The 19,638-nt window shown below is 42.1% G+C and overlaps 1 protein-coding gene across 5 annotated transcripts; it reads left to right on the top strand.

The window, feature by feature from the left end:
• The first annotated feature begins 8,034 nt into the window (after nt 1-8,034).
• On the top strand, nt 8,035-18,752 carry LOC309705838 (cdc42 effector protein 1-like). Of its 5 annotated transcripts, none has more exons than XM_082531853.1 (4): nt 8,035-8,257; nt 12,633-13,148; nt 14,139-14,693; nt 17,564-18,752. In XM_082531853.1, exons 3-4 carry the CDS (start codon nt 14,240-14,242, stop codon nt 18,193-18,195), a joined length of 1,086 nt encoding a protein of 361 aa, XP_082387979.1. In that variant the 5' UTR covers nt 8,035-8,257; nt 12,633-13,148; nt 14,139-14,239; the 3' UTR covers nt 18,196-18,752. The 5 variants fall into 5 exon arrangements, with proteins under 5 accessions (XP_082387979.1, XP_082387981.1, XP_082387980.1 ...); XM_082531855.1 differs by having other exon boundaries at nt 14,103-14,693; XM_082531854.1 differs by adding an exon at nt 8,861-9,031 and having other exon boundaries at nt 12,633-14,693.
• Nucleotides 18,753-19,638: the final 886 nt, after the last annotated feature.

Genomic DNA, 19,638 nt, shown 5'->3' with positions numbered 1-19,638 from the left:
ATTTCCTTATCGGGACTTATGATGTCAGTGTAGCAGAGGCCGGAGGCACTAGATGGCGCTTTCAACCAATGCTTGTCCACACACACACACACACACACACACACACACACACACACACACACACACACACACACACACACAGCTGTCACGTATAAACTCCGCATTTCACACTTTCCACGGCTGTCAGATGGAAAAATTAGACAGTCTACCTTAGGTTCTCACTGCTGCGTCAAATTGTTAGTTGCCACACAATTGTCATAAAGAAAACACTAGTCATTAACCGCCAGGTGCTACAAGAGTAAAAGGAAAAAAAACCTGCTACCTTTTAAAACTACAGGGGAGACGGTTGTTATTGCAGGAAGCCCTGCCCTGGAGCTCAGCAGGTTAGTCACCAAGACAAGGGACACCTGAGAGAGCATTTTTCCCAAAATACAGTGACGCACAGTTTCATTCTCAGACTTTTTTCAAACTTTTGTTTGGGCTTGTCCTCGGTATCTTCCAAATCTCTTAGTAAATATAGTCTAATGAATCAGGGTTTCAAATAAGTGGGAACCCTGACTCATCCATACAGGAAGAAAAGAGGTAACAAGCCTGTGGAAGGTGTGGAGGTGTGGAAAATCAGTGTGTAGATAGGTGGCAATTACCAGTCATATATAAGGAAGTAGAGGAGCAGTAAAAGACTTTATGACATCTGTGTTCATTTTTCCCTTTAAACTAAATTTAAGTACATCTTTAACATGTATGACATAAACAAAACATATGGTTATAAAGCCACCCATAGACTCTTTTCTTTTTCAGGGCAGCTAACACTTAAAGTGGGCTCACTCAGGGATTGTCATGTGAAATGAGTCCTTCAGTTACAGTATAATTCAGAGAGGAAATGCAGGGGGCCGGCAGAAGAAGGTTATTTTCCGTCCCCAGTTCTGGGCTTGGGGTCTCTGTGGTCCTGCTGAGAGACAGCGTGGGTTAATGCAGACAGGGGATTGTAAATGAGATACCAAAATATGTATTCATACACCCATACATTACAGGAAGCTAGGTGGGGAAATCAGCTTCCTCCCTCTATTTTCTATCTTCTGGTGTATCATTTTTCTTTGACTTTCAGTTTCACCCGTCTGTACTTATAGGTCAAAAAGTCATATCTTGCCTCTGCCTGTCTGCCTTCCTGACCCCCTCTTTTGTGCTCCCTCTTGCCCACTCTTTTATCTTCTCTATTCTTCCCTTTTCTCTTTCACTTCGCCTTCCTGTCTGTCATCAGCTTTCTTCTTCAGACAGCCCAATCCCTAACTCTCGGTTCAGGCCTTGGCCTGCGGCGTGAGGGAGGGCTGCAGTGAATGAGCATTCCTGTTGTTTCTGAGGTGACAGCGGCACAGAGGAGCCATTGATGACGGCACCGGACCCCACAGTTTGTTCATGCCGGAATGTGTGATATTGTGGAAGTTCAGTCAGACAGAAATAGTCTGCGTAGAGTTCCTACGTTCACTACACATATTTAATTTTTCTTCTCTTTGACTTTTTCTTTTATGAATAAAAAAAAAGTGCATGCTTCAACATCTGAAAAGCAAAATGCACTATCGTGACCACAAGAATGCAGTACTGATCCAACAACTTCAGCTAAAGCAATAAGAACCCAGAACAGAATGAAAACATCTCAAAAATGCTGATTTCTGTTGGGTTCATCTGTGTTGTTCTTCTCCGCTCCTGCTCAGAACACAACAGGCCTGGCTCTTCACCCGGCAGCTGACCCCACCGATGACTCAAGGCTGGCGGCTGCACAGAATCACCCCTTTGTGTCCACAAAGAATGCATCTTTTCTGGCTTTTTTAGAAAACAGAGGCAGAGAAAGCGAGCCGCGGGGGCATGAGTAACGGAGACAGATTTAAATCTGATGACATGTGATTTATGCTTCCTTTGGAGGCAGAAGATTGTGACAGAAGATCCCCTGACTGATCAGGCTGTTGATAAGGGATACTTTAAGATAAAGTTTATAAGTGAGAAATTAATATTAGGTTAATATTAAATGATGTGTAGCAACTATTCCCTACTGGTAAAGAGGAAGATAGATTTGTAAAAAAAAAGCCTGATTAGATTCCCACGACCAAGAAATACACTTGCTTTTCCTCTAATGTGGGAACTCCAGCATAGCTTAATGAGATCTTGTAAATATCCCACAGTTATATGCAATTTCCTGTTTAGCATGGAATCAACATCGATAATCACCAGAACATCAGAGTGAAGGAAGAAATTCTTAGCAAAGCAAACATCATGCCTAGAAAAACAATGTGTGGGATGACATCTGATAACCTTCTTGTTATGGTGGTATTTTTAATTGCCTTAAACTGACCTGCTTTTGTAAAATATTATTATACACAGTGCTGCTCAAAGGTCTTGTGCCACACATCATTTATATTTAGCTTCCAAGGAGCCAGACTTTGTTATACTTTATTAAAGGCGTCTTGAGCAATAGTTCTCTGGGTTTCCTGAAAGTCTGTGACAGTTTTCTTTAGACATTTGCTGCTTTTCACTCATTTTTTTAGTCCAGTCCTTGTACCTGACGTGGCACATCGAGGTTTGTACCAGTGTTGTGTCAACTTATCAAAAATATAACTTTTAGACACTTTGTAATTAGCAGCCTGTTAAAAATAATTTGTTCCCATTTCTTTAGTTGAATTTATGAAAAGTGCTAAAGATAATAGAAATTGAAATATTTCAATTCTCGTCAAAAATGTTGGACACAGAAAAGTACCGTCAGACTTTTATCCAGTATGCAATACAATTTAGAACGTGTCTCATTCGTTTGTCAGCATGACAGTGATACCAAACACACTACCGGGATAGAAAAACACACAATAAACACTGACATCAGTCATGGATTGGCCTCCCCAGAGGCCGGACCTCAACATTATTAAAGCAACAAAACAAAAGGCAGCCAGCATCTAAAGAAGAGCTTTGATGTCCTTCAAGAAACCTGGAGAACTATTCCTGAAGACTACTTAAAGAACAGAGGTGCCAAATAGATCAAATATTCACTTTCAAGCTCGTTAGAATTGTACAAACTCTATGTTTGCATATAGAATAGAATAGAATAGAATAGAATAGAAAACTTTATTTGTCAATTTCTTCAAATGTACTTGCTATAAACGAAAAATAAACGAATACTTCAGTTCGGTGTGATTTGCTCTGAGCTTTTCACCCGTGCAGCACGTTAACCTACACAAGTGTCTCATTGTTGTTTATTCACCTGACTGTTTGTTAACTGTAAATCTCTGACACAAAGGAATTGAAATTACGTTTCACACTGTCCCATGCGTAGACATTGACAACAATAAAGTGCAGATGCACAACAAAAACAGCCCTAACAATAAGGTAATATTAAATAGGTAACAGGATAGACAAAAAAAAAAAAGTGTTCCAACAGTGTTCCCTGGAAAATAGTATACTAGTCTACTTGAGGTAGTCCCAGGTTGTGGTTGGTAGGGGCATATGTATTTCCATATATTTTTCCTGGCAAAATATAAATGGCGGTTGGCTCTTTTGCCAGTATTGTAGTCACAACACAGTGCATAATCAATTTGGTGTCTCCTTCTTTATACAAATCATGCATTATTGGTCTTGGTCAGGCTGTTTTGCAGCTGCTGGAATGAAAGAAGAGGAAAATGTCTTTGGTTTGTAGTTGGGATTATACAACACAAACGGACGCACACATCTAGAGCTGTGTGAAAGGCAAATATAAACTCTTAATGTACGCTCTAGTAGTAAAAAAAGGTAGTTTAGTCCAAAAGTAACGTCAACCACTAAATGTAACCTTTCCCCCACACTAAAACACGGCATCAATCATCCTTAATTGACCCATTATGCTGCTTAGAGTCTGTTTTCACATTTAGATAAACCAACACAGACAAATATTCGCACACGCACACACAAACATCTTTGTGGTGCCAGTGAAAACTGGCGCCCCGGCCTGCTCCTCTTCCTGTCACTCTCCTTCCAGGGCAGTGAGGTTTGAGTAGAATTACAGGGTGTAACAGGGCTGTCTAAATCTGAGCTTCACCACACATTTGAAATGCAGACACAGACAACTTTACAAACCGCTGCACATCAATTTTCAGATACGCAGTGTTAAAAAGGCATCTTTTGCTATAACCGCATGCTAAAAGTTGCCTTAAAACAGAATCAGGGTTATATAGTAATAAAACCGTCACAATACACATTATATATATTTTTCTGGTCTTTTTGGATTCCACTCGTTTTTCTGAGTATTTAAGCTCACATGTCAACATGCCCGGTGTTATTTTCTGTGGCAGCTCCTGCTTCTGTGCTTTATGTAAAGTTGAAGAGGACAAAAGCAGAGATAGCATATGGGTGTCATTGTTTTCTGTCCAAGGTCAAAGGTTTGACAGATGCCACACCTGCTGCTGGGTCACATACCACTGGCTTTTTCATGTTAACTGGCATCAATGAAACTCACCAACAGGACAATCAACCCTCCTGGAGAGAGTATTAGTTGGGTTAAGTTATTCAGTAAGATTTCAAGAAGCCATCTAGTTGTTGCTCATAATCTTTGACATATCCTTTGTTTTCATATCCAGCTCAGCATCTGGGTGTACGCGCTGAGCAGGAGCAACTATTTCTGTGAGAACAATGGCTGGTTTCTCACCGGTGCTCCTAGGCACCGTCATCTGTCTCCACAGGCAGACATAAAGGGACAAGAGATTAACTCTTGCTGAGTCTTTGTATCTCTAATGATTCCTCCTGGCTTTTAAAAAGGTCATGCAATATCCCTGCACAAAACTGTGCCCTCACTTACTTATGCTGTTTTCTGTCACTGCAGAAGGTGAGAATCACTGAGCTGGAGTGTGGCTTCCTACAGAGCAAAGTAAAGCTTCATACATGCATGCACACTTTTTAGAAAATTGACAGAGACATGCAGCACACACATGCAAATTGAATTTTTGGACACTATGTGATGCAATGCATTGAAATGTCTTAAGAGATCTCAGTACTCCAGATTCTTGTTTTTCTAAAGCACACTGCAGAAACGCACCAATAATTGTGTGATACCCCACTCATATAAAAGCTCCCCACATTTTAAATCACCATTGTTATTAGGCACATTTTCAGTCTGATCTAAATTTATTTATTTCCTTTAAGACATAAATTAAGGTTCGAAAAGGGCTCAGCCGGGATAATTTGTTGACTTCTTTGTTTTTAACTGGTAGAAACTGGTTGAGGAAAAATGTTTTCTCAGGAACTGGTGAAAAAGCTGCTTTCTTTCCTTCTTTGTGGTTCTTCTTTTTTAAAGTGTTTGTTTGTAAAACTTAACCACAAAACTATGAATTGCACAACCCCATGGCTTTTGCTGAAGAACTAAAGAGCAACGTCCCTGAACGTGGGAGGATGTGTGGGTCAAATACTGGAATTTTGCCCTGGACACTGGGGTTCAACTTTAGCTCAAGCCAAATGTCAAGGCTTACCAATTACTCCTCATTATTCTCATATTTTTTCTTTAGCATCACAAACCCATGTTAGAGCATCTCTGGGGCGCATTGCTTTGTGTGAGACTACTAACAGAGATGGCTTTCTAGCAGGAGGTCACAGAAAAAGTCCTGTAATTAACCCTCACAACCTTAAGCCTTTGCGTGTTTTGGTAGTTTTAAATATTTTTATTTATATATAATTTCCTTGACCTCTAAAAAGAACCTGCAAAAGATCTGCATCATCATAAAAAAACATCTGGCTTGCCTCTCTGGGCTTCTCTTGGAGACTTAGTGGATCAACAGCTAAGAGGTAGATTACTTTGCAGGAAGAGTTTAACAAAGTTCTGATGCAAAAATGCTGATGTGATGCAAAAGGTGAGAAACTTTTTGTTGCAAAGTTTCCAGGGAATGATCTCAGTATAATTATAGAATAGAATAAACAGATAATCTGCGTCAGACGTTATTGTCTTAAAAAACACGGCTCTCCTAAATTTAAACCCCGGTATCTAAAAACAAAGTGTTTCAGCATGCGTCTTTGTGTTCATGCCTGTTGTTTTATTGCAGCCTAGAAAGCACTGAGGATTTGCTTTACAATACTCTATTGTCTCCGAGCCAACACTCAGCTTCCTGGCAGGCCTGAATCCATCCAAAACAGGAGCGTAGATCCAGCAAAGACAGAGAGATCAGCTTCTTTTTTGTCCCTTTTAAACCTTCCATATATCACCTTCAGAGTCTTCTACAAACGCACATCTGGGTTTGTGGAGATCAGGAGTCTACCCTGTATCTGGTCTCTAAATCAGGAGCCAAGTGCAAAGTGAAATCACCCTTATATTTAACCATAGCTAATTTGTTTAAATGTGTTTATACTGGATGAGCTCATTACACTGACAGGCCGATGGCGATAGTGAGACGTTAACTGCTAAATGAATTTCAGCATCTGAAAGGAGTTTTAACTTCTTGGCGTCCTCTCTGATTTGCGAGAAAGCCATTTCCTGTGCAGAAAGCCTTCGTCTGTCTGAGACTTCTCATCCTGTTTGACTAGCATTCCTTCCTCTTCACCCCCTTCTCTTTCCTCCTCTTTTTCCCACAAGCTTTGTGTGTGTTTTTTGTGGGGTTTTTTTGGTCAGTTTGTCCTCTTTAATCCATGCATGAGCCCATTTCTGCCATAACTTGCTTGTGCAAGAATTCAAAACGTGATCTCAAACACTCCTGAGCAGAGACAATATTTTCAGCACAATAGTTTATGGTGCCTGACTTCCTGTTATTGCTCACTCCCTCTGTCTTCTGTTTCTTTTTTTTTTCCACTGCTCATCAGAGAGCCTGTGATACTTGTCAGTGGGAGCTGCTCAACCACTCAGATTAACACAGCAGTGATGAAACCTTGTCTCGTATCCGTCCGCAGTACCGTCTCCCTTCATCACATCTGCTTCTCTTCAAGCGCCTCCCCTTTACCAACTTCATCTGAGCTATCAGCTTCTCTCCCACAATCCCCCCTTTTTTATCTTGCTCTTTAACATTTGCAATGAGATCGTATTTTGCAGGTTTCAAAATGATTTTTCATTGTCATATATACATCATAAGGTAATCAGATCAGACATCTGGGCTTCTGTTTATCCAGTCAAATCTTTAGACTTTTCTTTTTTTTTCATTTCTGGGACTACAACAGCTGGTGTGAGTGATAAGTAGGCATTAGTGGACCTACGGGGATAATTTAACCTCTGAATCTCAGTTTAAAAGAGCAAAACTAGTGAGAATAAGAAGCACCAAAACTCTTCTAAAAAGTCATATTAAAGAGTTTGATGGATGTCAACTGAAGCAAAGGTTTAACAGATTTAAAGTAAAGAATTATTCTGTGTCTGCTGTGGATATATGTGTGAGATATGTGCTTTGTTAAAGAGCTGTTCACACAGATATCCCACACAATCACACACCTACCTGCAAACAGATAGTTGCATGCCCACATAAGCTTGGCCACGAGTGTATTTTTTCTCCTCAAAAAGCCACAAACCCACAGATGACATCTATGCAGATATGAGGAAATCTGAATAAAGGTCAGGGCGTGTGCATGTGTCTGTGTATTTGCTGCACATATCAGGTCATGTTTTTGATAAAGAGTTACTGCTTCCTGCCCAAAGGCAGGGCCAAAGATGCAGATGAGTTCAGACAGGAAGTAAATGCACATTAAAAAAAATAAAATAAACAAGAGCAAAACTTCTAGACATGTGCTCATATTTATAAGTATAACCTCACAGTGGCTGGACAGTGTGGGTACGGCCACTATAGTTTCTTATTAAAGCCTCCAGCCCTCCATGAGGCTCACACCTGCCTGTGACTGTGTCAGCTATTTCTGCTGTTTGAGTCGTTCTGCTTTATCACAAGCCTGATGAACAGATCTGCACGTTGTTCACACTCTTTCTTCTTTTCATTCCTCTTATGTTGAGTTAATGTTGATCCTTCTCGGTCAGGTTTTAGCTTTGCATTGCTTCACCTATAACATACATGCATAAGGCAGGGTTTCACACTTCCGAGGTCCTCCTACCACCTCCACCCACACCCTTCTTTCTCTCTCTCTCCTCTTCCTCCCCATCCCCTTCCAGTTCACTTGCCAGCAGCAGCAGCAGCACCAGCACGGATCCGCTACGCTGCTGCGGTGCACTGATGTCCCAGCAGAAACTTACGGTGCACGCCGCAAACCGAGCAGGATGAAAACGAAAATAGATGGTAACCTCGAATTTTTTTAGAATCCGCTCTCTGCGTTTTTTTCCCTTCTTTTCTCTAAGGTAAGATTAATCGAGGGAGTTTGTTAATGGCTTTGTGCATGTGGCTTGAAATTTACCGAGAACTGCTAATGAGCCTGCGATAAGAACAGCAAAAGTTATAGCCGAGGTGCAGTTACGCGGTCTGAATAAAGTGTTCCTATGAATTTGTGTGCGTTTTTAGGCATGCATTCAGTGTATGAGAAGAACAGCATGGAGCTGTTTCACTTTTGCGTCTTATTCAGTTGTAATAACCTGTTACACGCCTTTGTTCCAATGACAGAGTCCGTTTGTCTCTGCAAAGTAACAAAGAAACAAACAAAAAGCGCTATCCAAGCTTCACACCGTTCATATATTGCAGGTGTATCAATCCAAATGCAGCATCATTGTTCAGTAAACGTCTCTCTGTATCCCCGAGCTTGTCAGTCACTTCATTTGAAGTGACTTTTTGCGTAACTTTTTCTGTACATCCTCTTTAACAGCGTCACTTCCCACAAACTCAGAGGTGGTTTGTGTTTTTAATCAAATTAAAACAGAAGTGACTGTAAAGCCCTTAACGTGCACTGAGGTGGTGAGATTTTGTTTGGTTTAAGCGTTTTAAATCAATTGGTTGGTGTTCTCCTCCAGCTGAGCCACAGAACAACTGTCCCAGATTTGTGCCAGGTCTCAGATCACTGGGCTGGCAGCCTGTCAGGGAGCTGGCGTCACTGTTAGAGAGGCTGCCCTTCAACCATCTAAACAACTGGAGTCCTTTCAGAGGCTTGGGCCTGTGTTAATCGCTGACCTCTCTTGAGGATGGTGAGTGAACGAGGACAATGAACTAAACATGCTTTATGTGCTTAATAATTACTCCTTTAAACTGCCAGTTTAATATTTCATCAACTGCACCTTCTCATTGTGTTTGCTTGATGGAAGTTTGGCAGATTTCATTATAGCCTTTGTCAGGTGATGCTCTCAAAGAGAATCAGACGTGTTTGCACGTAACTGTTGCCGGGCCTTGTTTCCCCAGAGTTTTGTTGACCCAAGTCCCAAACATAAAAAAAGGAATTCATGAAACTAGTGACAGATGGCGAGTGTTAAACAAGGCCACAGTGACTGATGTGTTTGCTTACCCTGCAGTTGTTTTGCAGTGCTTTCCTCACAGTATTTGTGCACTAAAAAATAAGTTAGTGAACCCGTCGGGGAGTGTTAGTGTTGTTATCTTCAGTGTTTCTGCACAAGTTTTGTTGACTCAAGAGAACATCAAGGTACGCGACAGAGGAAGGAAAAGAAAGGTCATATACAAGTGAGCGCTTCCATGTACGCACTGTGATATCAGTTGAATCAGCGTAAACCCAGATGTCACACCTCTCAGTCATCACTGACAGAGTCAAATCATGTATAGTGCTCTTGAACGTGTGCAGCACAGACACCCTCATGGCAGGCCGTGAAGTGCATTGCCACGTTGCAGCAGTCGATCCTTGTAAAGTGAGCGCATGCTGTATTTTTGAGCTGTGTGTAATGGTCAGGGTGCTCTGACCTCAACCGCAGTTTGCTGGTGCAGTGCTCTAAGAGGACGACGGCCCTCCGGTCCAGGGGAGGAAGCAACTTCAGAGCTGATCCACTCTGACTCAGCCTTGCATCTCCATATAAGTCTACATGCGACCATGTTTCGCTGCCAGCCTCTCAGATGTCTACAGAGCCCATTTTTGCAGTTTGTGGGTCTGTGGTACCAGATGTTTAACTAACGCGGTAATTCCACTTGCAGCTGGGTGACTGACAGAGACAGGAAGCATGTTTGACAGTGTGTGTGTTTTTGTGACATAGGGAAAGACAGAGACAAAGGACAGTGAGATTAATTAAAGTGAAAGCCTAAAATAGAAGCCGAGGGGGACACACACTTAAAGACGGAGGTATAAATGTGCTTCTCATCAGCGTCCCCAGATCCTTTATTTGATGCACATAATTGATGGCGTCCGGTCTGCTCTCCCAGCTGCACGCTGTTCCCATTACACTTTTCAGACCTGCATGTTTGCCACTGTGTCTGCAATCAGCCCGGCCGCTCATGTGAAACAGGTTTGTTTACGGATGCCCGCAGGTTCAATTTAGGGATAATTAGCATGTTTAGCACATCTAAACGTCTTTCTGTGTGTTCCTAACAAGGCCAATTGTAGGACTGAAGTTTCCAAACTGAGTTTATGTGCCGGAATTACACTTAATTTTACATGGAGAGCTGAGCTGAATTACTGCTCACAAAGTCACAAGAGGGGAGGGGGAAGAAGATTATATAAAAGTCTGTTATGTACCTAGAAGAATTTGGCAGCTAGAAGAGCTGGAGAAACATAATAGCTGCACCATGAGAAGCTGTGATTGATTAACACACTTAGTAGTAATAATTCAAGGAGACTTTGTCCCTGTGTTTGCTTTTCATTTGCATCGATAGCGATTCATATGGTCCTTGTCAAACATCGCTAGGAACCTGAGTGAGTGCAGCACCGAGTTTGAGGCCAGTTCTACCAGTGCTTCTTATATGTACGCGAAAAGTTGTTCCATGATGCCAGTGTTTATGCAGCGTTTACTCTAGAGCAGGGGTGTGCAATTAATTTTGCCAAACGGGCCTCATGTGGAACTGGGACTGTTGTGGATGGCTGCACCAAAAATGCTTACATAGAGATAAAATTCATAATAAGCAGAATATTGAGGCAGCTATGACTGTGAATTGGGGCTATGTAAATAAAATTGAATTGAATTGAATTGAGTTCATTGATGCAGCCCTCCACAACAGTCCCAGTTTCTAATGTGGTTAACTTGGAAAAGTTAACACTCCAACCCTGCCCTAGAGTGACTGCTAGCTGCTCCACTCTGTGTGTAGTGGGAGGGGCACATAGAAACACAGGTGCACATTTGTTTAGTTATCTTTGCGATCATTGACATTAAATAATTGCCAAGCTTCTTACTTCTAAATTTAACCATCAGAACAAATTGACAAAATTGTTAACTTAACCCCGGCCTAGTTCTAAACCCAAACCTAAAACTTAGTCCGAATTCTCAAAAAGTCTTTTTCAATGGGTGTAGAAAGTGAGGACAGGCCATAAAGTTGTCTTTTTTTAAATGTCATTACTCTGCTCCCCACAAAGAAAGCTGGACATGTTTGGATCAGCAGTTTTTAGAAAGCTGCAAACCATTCTGCCTGTTCTACACAGCAACATGTTGAAGCCACAATCACACAGACACAAGCATTTACTGCAGCGACTGAATCTTCCTAACGTCCCTGTTTTCAAAACTCTGAGGTCATGAGTGCCTGCACGTGATGTGTTTATGGGACATCTGTAAATTTTAGCTCCAAAAACACAAGTTGCACTCTGCCTGAAAGGGTGCTCCACTCGTTCATATGTAATACTAATGTGTTAGGAAATAGGAATAAAAACAAAAAGCTAGTCATATTTTTTATTTTAATTGAAGGAATTCAAAAGTTGGGGATTTAATCTAAAACTCCCAACAGCACAAAGCAGTTTCCAATCCAACTCTTTCCAAGGCTGGTGTTGTCATCTACACTGCATGTTTGCCTCTGAGGTTAATGGTTATCTGTCACTCACCTTCTTGTGCTGCACAGGCCCAAATCACTAAAGCTAAGTATTATTAAGCTGAGCTGAGAGATCAGAAGTGGTCAAATCCCCAGACTTTCCCTCTTCTTGTATGAATGGATATTGGCTCTTTCTGCAAATATGTCCACTTTTTCCTCTGATTTCTTTCCCTTCTTCAGGTCAGTAAATGTTATCTGTTTCAAAATCTTTGTGCTGGAACTCTATCAGTAACCAAAAATGAATAGAAAGCGATCTTAGTTCATACCTATGCCCAGCAAGCGTGGTGCCATCATCTTACTTAAGTTCTTAGATCACACTTCCAGATTGGCCTGGCAGCAGCCTCGGCTAGTAACTCCTGCAGCCTGTGCTGTTAATCCATCGCTGGCTGTGTTGTTGAAAGGTCTCGTGTTTGGAGATTACTAGTGCTCCTTTTGCCTTGGATTCATTCGTTCAGCAGGAAGGAAGACAGTCCTCTAAGTGTGTCCAGGAAAAACAGAACCTGGGGACCTTCGGATGTTTTTGGAGAGTCGTTTATTCAAAGAGCTGATTATTTCCCCACCTGTCGAGTCACTGCTTCAACATTAAACTAAATCAGATTCTAAACTACAAAAGTGTGTAAAGGGTAAGGAGGTGAGTCTAAGTACACACAGAAGACCTCTGTAAGCTCCCCGTCAGGTTTTATTTGTCAAGTTCGGTCACAGACTTCCCAGCAAATAATCCCAGCAGTGCAACATATTAGAGCTCTGATGCATTTATGTCTGCCTGAAAACTCCTTGTTTAGGGTTTGGTCTTGCGTGTAACTCTCATCTCTCTCCTTTTTTCTCCCTAATCTTTAGCTTGCCCCATGTGAACTGAATGAAAACCTACCTGGCAAACACTGAAGTCCTAAGTGGATTGAAGAAGGCTAGTAAGGGAGTCCGAGAGGGAGGGAAGACAGAAGGGATTAGCAGCTAATCCAGTGCACGGACAATCCTGAAGGAGCTTTATCGTTCTCCCAGAACGATGCAGACGAAACAGTTACTGGATTACACCGCTTTACTTTATTGCCCTTTCCAAGAGCGCATCAGCCTTCTTCTTTTGCTCTGATTGCTTTCGTTGGCTCTCAAAAGGTTTTACCTCTTGGGTGCACAGGGAACAGGGAACAGAGGACAAAGAAGCCGGGCGACAAGGCCTGGGGACAGGATGTCCTGTGGACAGTGTGGTGCCACACATGGATAAATCTTTTCAGCGGTAGACTGTGCATGGCAGCGGACGCTCTGTTTTTTGTTTGCTCGGACACTAAGGAAGACAAGTGGAGAACAGCGCAGTGGATAAGACACTTAAGACCCTCTCAGAACAAACACTTAATGCCAGTAAGCAATATCGGAAATGCAGCAGTGTTAAATTTCAGCTGTATTTTTTGAGTCTTTACAGAAAGTACCTGAAAGCTTGTGAACCTCAAGCAAGATAAAGCTCACTGACCAATAAAAGCAAAAGACTGACAATTTCCATTCAGTGATTCAGGATGCATGCATTTCATCACTGCTTGCCCCGTGTGCATGCAATGTTCATGGGTTGCTAAAGTGCGGTTAGAAACCACAGAGACCTGAGTAACACCTCAGGCACACACTCAAGTGTTTGTCTCAAATTTAGGCTAATTTAGGCTATCAGCAATAGTGAGAAGAGAAAGTACGTCAAGTGAAGGAATGTAGTAATATTTCTGTTATACCCTTTAATGTCTGCTGTTTGTTTCTGTGTAAAAGCCTCATAAAAGGGAAATTAAGCACACCTTCATAAGACTTCCTGGTGACACGATTCTCTTAATGTGTGCAAGCAAAATTTAAGTTCTTCAAGAGTAAACAAAGGATTAAATTAAGTGAAAGCACTATAAAAACCAGCCTGGTTTATTGTTTTCAAACAGCTGTCTGACAGCTGAGTGTCCTTTCAGCTGTGAAGTGATTTTCTTTTCTTAATTTGCTGAATAACTACTCAGTCAGCCTTATGCTCTCAGGCTGAGGTAACCAGAGGAAGCGTGGTTTGACGTTTATCTTTGTTATTTTTATCATCACCGAAATCTACAGTTGCGCAGTAGAAGTACGTTTGGTCATTTTGGACAAAAGCAGCGGTGAATGAGTGGAGACAGAGAGGGTGAAATAGACGGGGATGGCTCTACATTCATTTTGGCATCTTAGAGTGGAGATGTAAAAGGAAGCCGGGGGCAGGCAGTGGATGAATAGCTGGCTGTGACTGTATTGAGAATTGATTATACACACATTCTCTGCTGACTGAACGACCACATATTTCTGTTCTCTCTCCTCGCTGTCCAGGCTTTTCAATTTTTCCTTCTTTTTTTTTTTTTCCAGTGGACCCCAAACTGGATTTCAGACTTGACTGACGTGTAATCAGAGTCCAGGCGTTTCCATTCAAATTTTAAAGGGAAATTACGCAACTTTTCTTTGCCACTATGAGTCTTGGAAAGCTGCCAGGGATTAAAGGCCTTGTGTCTGGCTCTCAAGGGAAACGTCGCTTCAAGAGCGACCTCTCTGTGGACATGATCAGCCCACCGCTGGGAGATTTCCGCCACACCATGCACGTCGGTCGTGGCGGGGATGTGTTTGGCGACACTTCCTTCCTCAGCAACTACGGAGGCATCAGGGAGCCAGGAAGTCCAGACTCAGCGAGCAGCTCCAAAACAACAGGATTCTTCACACGCACCTTTCGGCATGTGCGCAAGACTTCTGGTCCGCGGCCACGAGGGGGTTCTCGCGATTTGTCTTCCCCGCCGCCAGATATCTCACCTATCATCAAGAATGCGATCTCCTTGCCCCAGCTGAACATAGACTCATCTAATGGGTGCCTGCAGAGGGTGCTGTTCCCCAGCTCCATCAGCTCAACAGATGATTCCTTCTGCACATATGGTGAGATAATACAGATAATCACTTCCAGCATGGGACTGGACTTATGTAAAGCATCTTAGCGGTGAGATTATCGTCATTAAAAGTGAGCAGAGAAAATGTAGAGGCGGCGATCATACGCAAATATAACGGTTTATTAAGAAGGCAGCAGCGTGTTATCTGAAAGAGTGTCACACGAGCTACGGCGGCACAGATTAATCGACTTCGAGCACAGACTGCGTGCGCTCGTGTTGACAGTGGGACTGCACAGTTGGCTGAAAAGGTCAAAGGTCACAATATAAGCCATTAGAAGCACTATCCATTTACAAATTGCTTGTTCCTGTTACGTCAGATAAACCTGTGAGGTTGTGACAGAAGCTTATTTTGAAACTTATTTCTGAAACCTCACAAATAAACCCAGCAAGATAACCAGAATTGTTACCTCTTATAATAATGAATATACTTTAGTCTTCAGCCCCTCCTTTATCTCACACACATTCTTGATCTTTTTAGTTTTTATTATCCAACAGAGGCTACAGAGGCTAGACTACATGTGTCAAAACATGCCTACGAACATTGCCTTGACATTTGAAGGTTTTGAGCGATTAAATGCCAAAAGGCACAGTATTCATAAAATAACAGGTGGAAACAAAATTAAAAGTTAATACATCATAGAATTAAAGATCAAACAGAGCAGGGAAGCTTTAAAAGAGAGAATTCCAAAGAAAAAAGCTCCACAAAAGTTTGTGGTGGTCAGAGGAGCAGGTGGTTTAAAGAGATCAACAGAGGGATCCCATGAGTATATAAAGGAGGGGAAGTGTGCAGAACATCAGAGAGAAAATAGGAATGGAGGTGCGATGCTATGGTGAGACTTTAAAGTAAGAAGCAGAATCTTAGACTGAGTGTGGTATTTTACAGGAAGTCGGTGAAGCTGTTAAAGGACTGGAATAATTAGTTCTATGAACGATGTTTTTGTATTGACACCAGCAGATGCATATTTTTAATCCTTTGAACTCTGTAGAGAAGTTTGTGTGGTCAGCCAGAGAGGATAGAACTACAAAAAACAATACAATATGTAACCAGAGCATGCTTTAGAGTAGCAGTGCTGTTAGCTGTGTGGATAGAGAATACCACATTTGTCCAGTCAGACGGACTGAATGTCGAAAAACTGCATCCTGTTGCTGAAATTGTAGTTATTATTTTTTACGACACATCAGCATCGTCTGGTTTTTTTTTTTGTACTTGGTCTGACATTTGACATTTGACAGCCTTGATAAATGTGGAACTCGTGGTTTCGCCTCACCTCACATGGGACAAAGTTTTCTATTGTAGCATAAGAATGATTAGTATTGGCAGGAGGGGCACAAACCAAGGTGATTATATGAGTTTGACGTCGTGATCTTCTAGTCTTTTAGAAGCTTTCCAATGCCACATTAACATCACAGCCAATTTGTGCTATTTTGTTGTTGAGATAGAAGTTCCTGCAAAAGGTATTTATATAGAAAATTAAATGTGATGCTCCAAAATAACCAGGCAGCGAGCCAGTATCTAAGCCATGCTGTCATATTCAAGATGAACTATGTTCTTCAAATTCAAACTGTTACTATGATACAATTTCTCATTGTCGTCTGAGCTCACTCTCCAGCAGACTTTGACTATAAATACAGAGGGTGAGGTTGCCCTTCTTTCAGCACCATTCCCACATTCCTCCAGGACAACCGGTAAACACGCTGGCATCTTCTGAATCATTTGGAATCACCAAGGCAACCCCTGTACACAATTAGGCCCATAAACACACACACTTACACATACACACAGCTGGTTTGGAAGAAAGAGAAAGACTCGCAGGGCTTTTCCTGTCATCTCTGTGTGCGTGTGCCTCAGTGAACGCCATAAACACACCATTCATTATATCTGCTGAGTGTTCAGAGCTTATCAGGCAGCGGTCTGCAGTGTGGAGACTGGAAATCCCCTTTTGCTCTCCAGATTTATTACCCACCTCATAAGGAATGCACACAAAGTTGATGATGTAAGCCATCAGAGAGAGAGTCAGTGAGCTAAGGCACGAGCTTTTTCTTATCAGTCTTGAATTCGCCCTCTGTTGTCATTTGCAAATATAGTTTTTTCACTGATGCTCTGCAGTCTGGATTTTTTTCTTAAACATTATTTCTCAAATTTTTACACATATAATTTAAAACTAAATCAATCAAACATCACCAGCACTTCACTAACGTTGCTGGACTTCCATTATAAAACATTTAACACCCTTCACTGCTCTTGCATTTCTGCTGACTGACAGTTAACAGTAAGTGATGGTGACACTAATTCACAGTGTTTACGACAGCGTGAGTTATCGTTGGTTAGGCACCGTGGAGCCTGACATTACCAGTGGGTTGTTACATGCTGCCCCCTTCTGGTCAGAGAGCTAAACTGCAGAACATAACCTCCAGCTCACACAAGAATTAAAGCTTATTATTATTTTTTTAACATACAGGCATTATTCTTTTTCTGATCGTGATATTCAGACTGCAAAGATAATTGTTTTTGAAGTAACTCAAAAAGTGTAAAAAGCAGCGAGGATCTGTCCTCACCTCACATGTGCATACATGGAAAGCTGGAGGCAGGACCAGCAGCAGAAGACCAACAGACTGATCAGAGTAGAGAGCAGATATGACACTGATCAGTATATGGCACTGCAGGGAGGAGCTGGAGGGGAGATGTGTTATAAAGCAGCTTGTAGTAATTGTAGGCAGATATAAGCAACTTAAGCAACATGTGGTCATTTCATGATCAGCTGAGGTTCAGCCTATGTTTGTTCTTGTTCGCAGATCAAAAAAAGGATTCGTTTGATTTGGTAATATAATTAATTCACATCTTTTTGTCTTTGTTTGCAGGTCTGCAGTCTGGGTTTGTCACTCTGCCGCGCCTCTCCCGCATCGACAGACAATTCCATGATGGAAACGCGCAGAAAGGCTCGGCACCAGACAGTGGCAGGCTAACACGTACGCGCTCGGACTCCCTCACTTCCTTCACTGTGGACCTCGGCCCTTCTCTCATGGCTGAGGTCTTGGGCTTGATTGACGACCCCAACCGCCTTCAGATATCCAATCACAGCCAAGAGGCAGGGGAGGAAGAGCAGGGTGAGGAGGGAGACGACAACAGCTCGCTAACAGAGACGCCCGTGCAGACCCCTCTAGTCACCTCACCTGACCTTTCCGTGTGCAGCGGGTCAATCGGGCAGGACACAAACAACAGGCGGTGCTCTGGTACGTCTGATTTGACAGAGGAGGAGGACAGGAAGTCTGTAAGGACACCGGATGCGTCCGCTCGATCCCCTCATAGATCGGAGCCTGTCATGGAGGCAGAAAGGTTCCAGAAGGCTGCTGACGTGCTGTCCCGCCACTACGGTGGAGGATCCTTCACGAAGGGAGTGAGGAGGAGCAGTAGCGGTACAAACCAATCTATTTCCCAAAGCCGCGAAGCGTCTCACGAATTAAGTGAAGAAGAGGAGGAGATAAAAGTATAGATGTCAAAACTCTGAAACTGTCCAGCGACCTGGGTTCACGAGGGAGGAACGTGTGACTTTCTGTTCCTCAGAAACATCCTTCATCCTTTACACATGCATATACACGGAAATAACTGACCAGTACTCAGTCATGATGCCAGACTTCCCCCCTCTTCCTGGACAACACTGCTGTTGTGATATTAAACTGTCTATTTATTTGTTGCTTTTCAGTATACAGACAACTAACACTATGTAGTCATGATGTTCTGAAGCAAATTAAAAGAACAATAAAGAGTTCGCAGGGCTGAGGTGTCAAAGGGAAGCTGGGATTTAAAGGAACAAAGTAGCTGCATTATGTTTCAATATTAACACATTACAGTCCCTGTAAATAAATTTAACAGAAGGGATTGTTTTGTTTTTATTTTGTTTTTTTACAGGTTCAATTCTAATACTAATCCAAAGTCTATATGATGACCTCCTGTAACAACTATAATACTCAGTAAACATGTATCAGTGTTAGACTCGATGTTGAATAAAGTGTGGGCTGGTGTAATAAAAGACTGATTTAAAACATGAAATATCTGCTTACATTATCCATTAATGATGTAATCCCACTCCCACTATTAGTCTGTCCTCTGGATTTCCTTATCTTAATGTTTTACTGCAAACATAAAACGTGGCTGATCCTGATACAATGCAGCTCAGTCTACTGTGATCCTGCCTCATAGACTCTGATTGGCTCTGTGAACAGTCATGAGTCAGACTGTAAATCACTTTGACTCATGACCTACTTTGAGAGGGGATGGTCTGCACCACTACAGTGGCCGGAGTCAGCTTATTTACAAGTCCTGTTTAAATGTGATAAAGTGCTGCACAACGTCAGACATCGGTGATAATAAATAAGAAACTCTGAGAAGTGTTTCAGCTGTGCACCCTGCCTCATATACACTAAAGGTGACAACGCTTCTACAAAAGAAGTGTGTCTGAATTAGAGGGAGACAGGTGGAAACAGAACATGCAAGGAGCAGAGATAGTTAAGGCAGAGGAGTTTAAATACAACCATCCAAAGAAATGGTCAGTGCACAAGAGAGGTGAAGAAGAGAGAGCAGGCAGGGTGGAGCAGGTGGAGACCTGTGTTAGGGATGATGTGTGACAGAATGATAGCAGAAAGAGTGAAAGCAAAGGTTTATAAGATGAGAGTAAGATCTGCTGTGATGCTTGGTTTGGACACAGTGGCACTAACAAAAAGACAGGAGGCAAAACTAAAGACATGAAGAAGAAGAAAAACAAGAAAAAAAACACCTGTGCATCCTTGATAATAACTCCTCCACAAACCTCCTCTTTTATCTATCTTCCAGATTAATTTTAGGAACTGATACATCCTTCAAGGTTGTGTACTAAGCCTGACTTCTGGTCTGGTTTTTATTTGGAAGAAGTAATGTTGAGGCTGCTGCAGCCTCTCTT

Source organism: Aulonocara stuartgranti (assembly GCF_965226115.1).
Source record: "Aulonocara stuartgranti genome assembly, chromosome: 4".
NCBI lineage: Eukaryota > Metazoa > Chordata > Actinopteri > Cichliformes > Cichlidae > Aulonocara > Aulonocara stuartgranti.
Note: the sequence above shows the minus strand (reverse complement) of the source record. Positions and strands in the feature narration are given on the sequence as shown.

Excerpts from the sequence above, each read along its gene's own strand:
- LOC309705838 (XM_082531856.1), top strand. The coding sequence starts at position 14,240 with ATGAGTCTTGGAAAGCTGCCAGGGATTAAAGGCCTTGTGTCTGGCTCT. Across the intron at positions 14,694-17,563 it reads TGATTCCTTCTGCACATATG|GTCTGCAGTCTGGGTTTGTC; the intron begins GTGAGATAATAC and ends CTTTGTTTGCAG.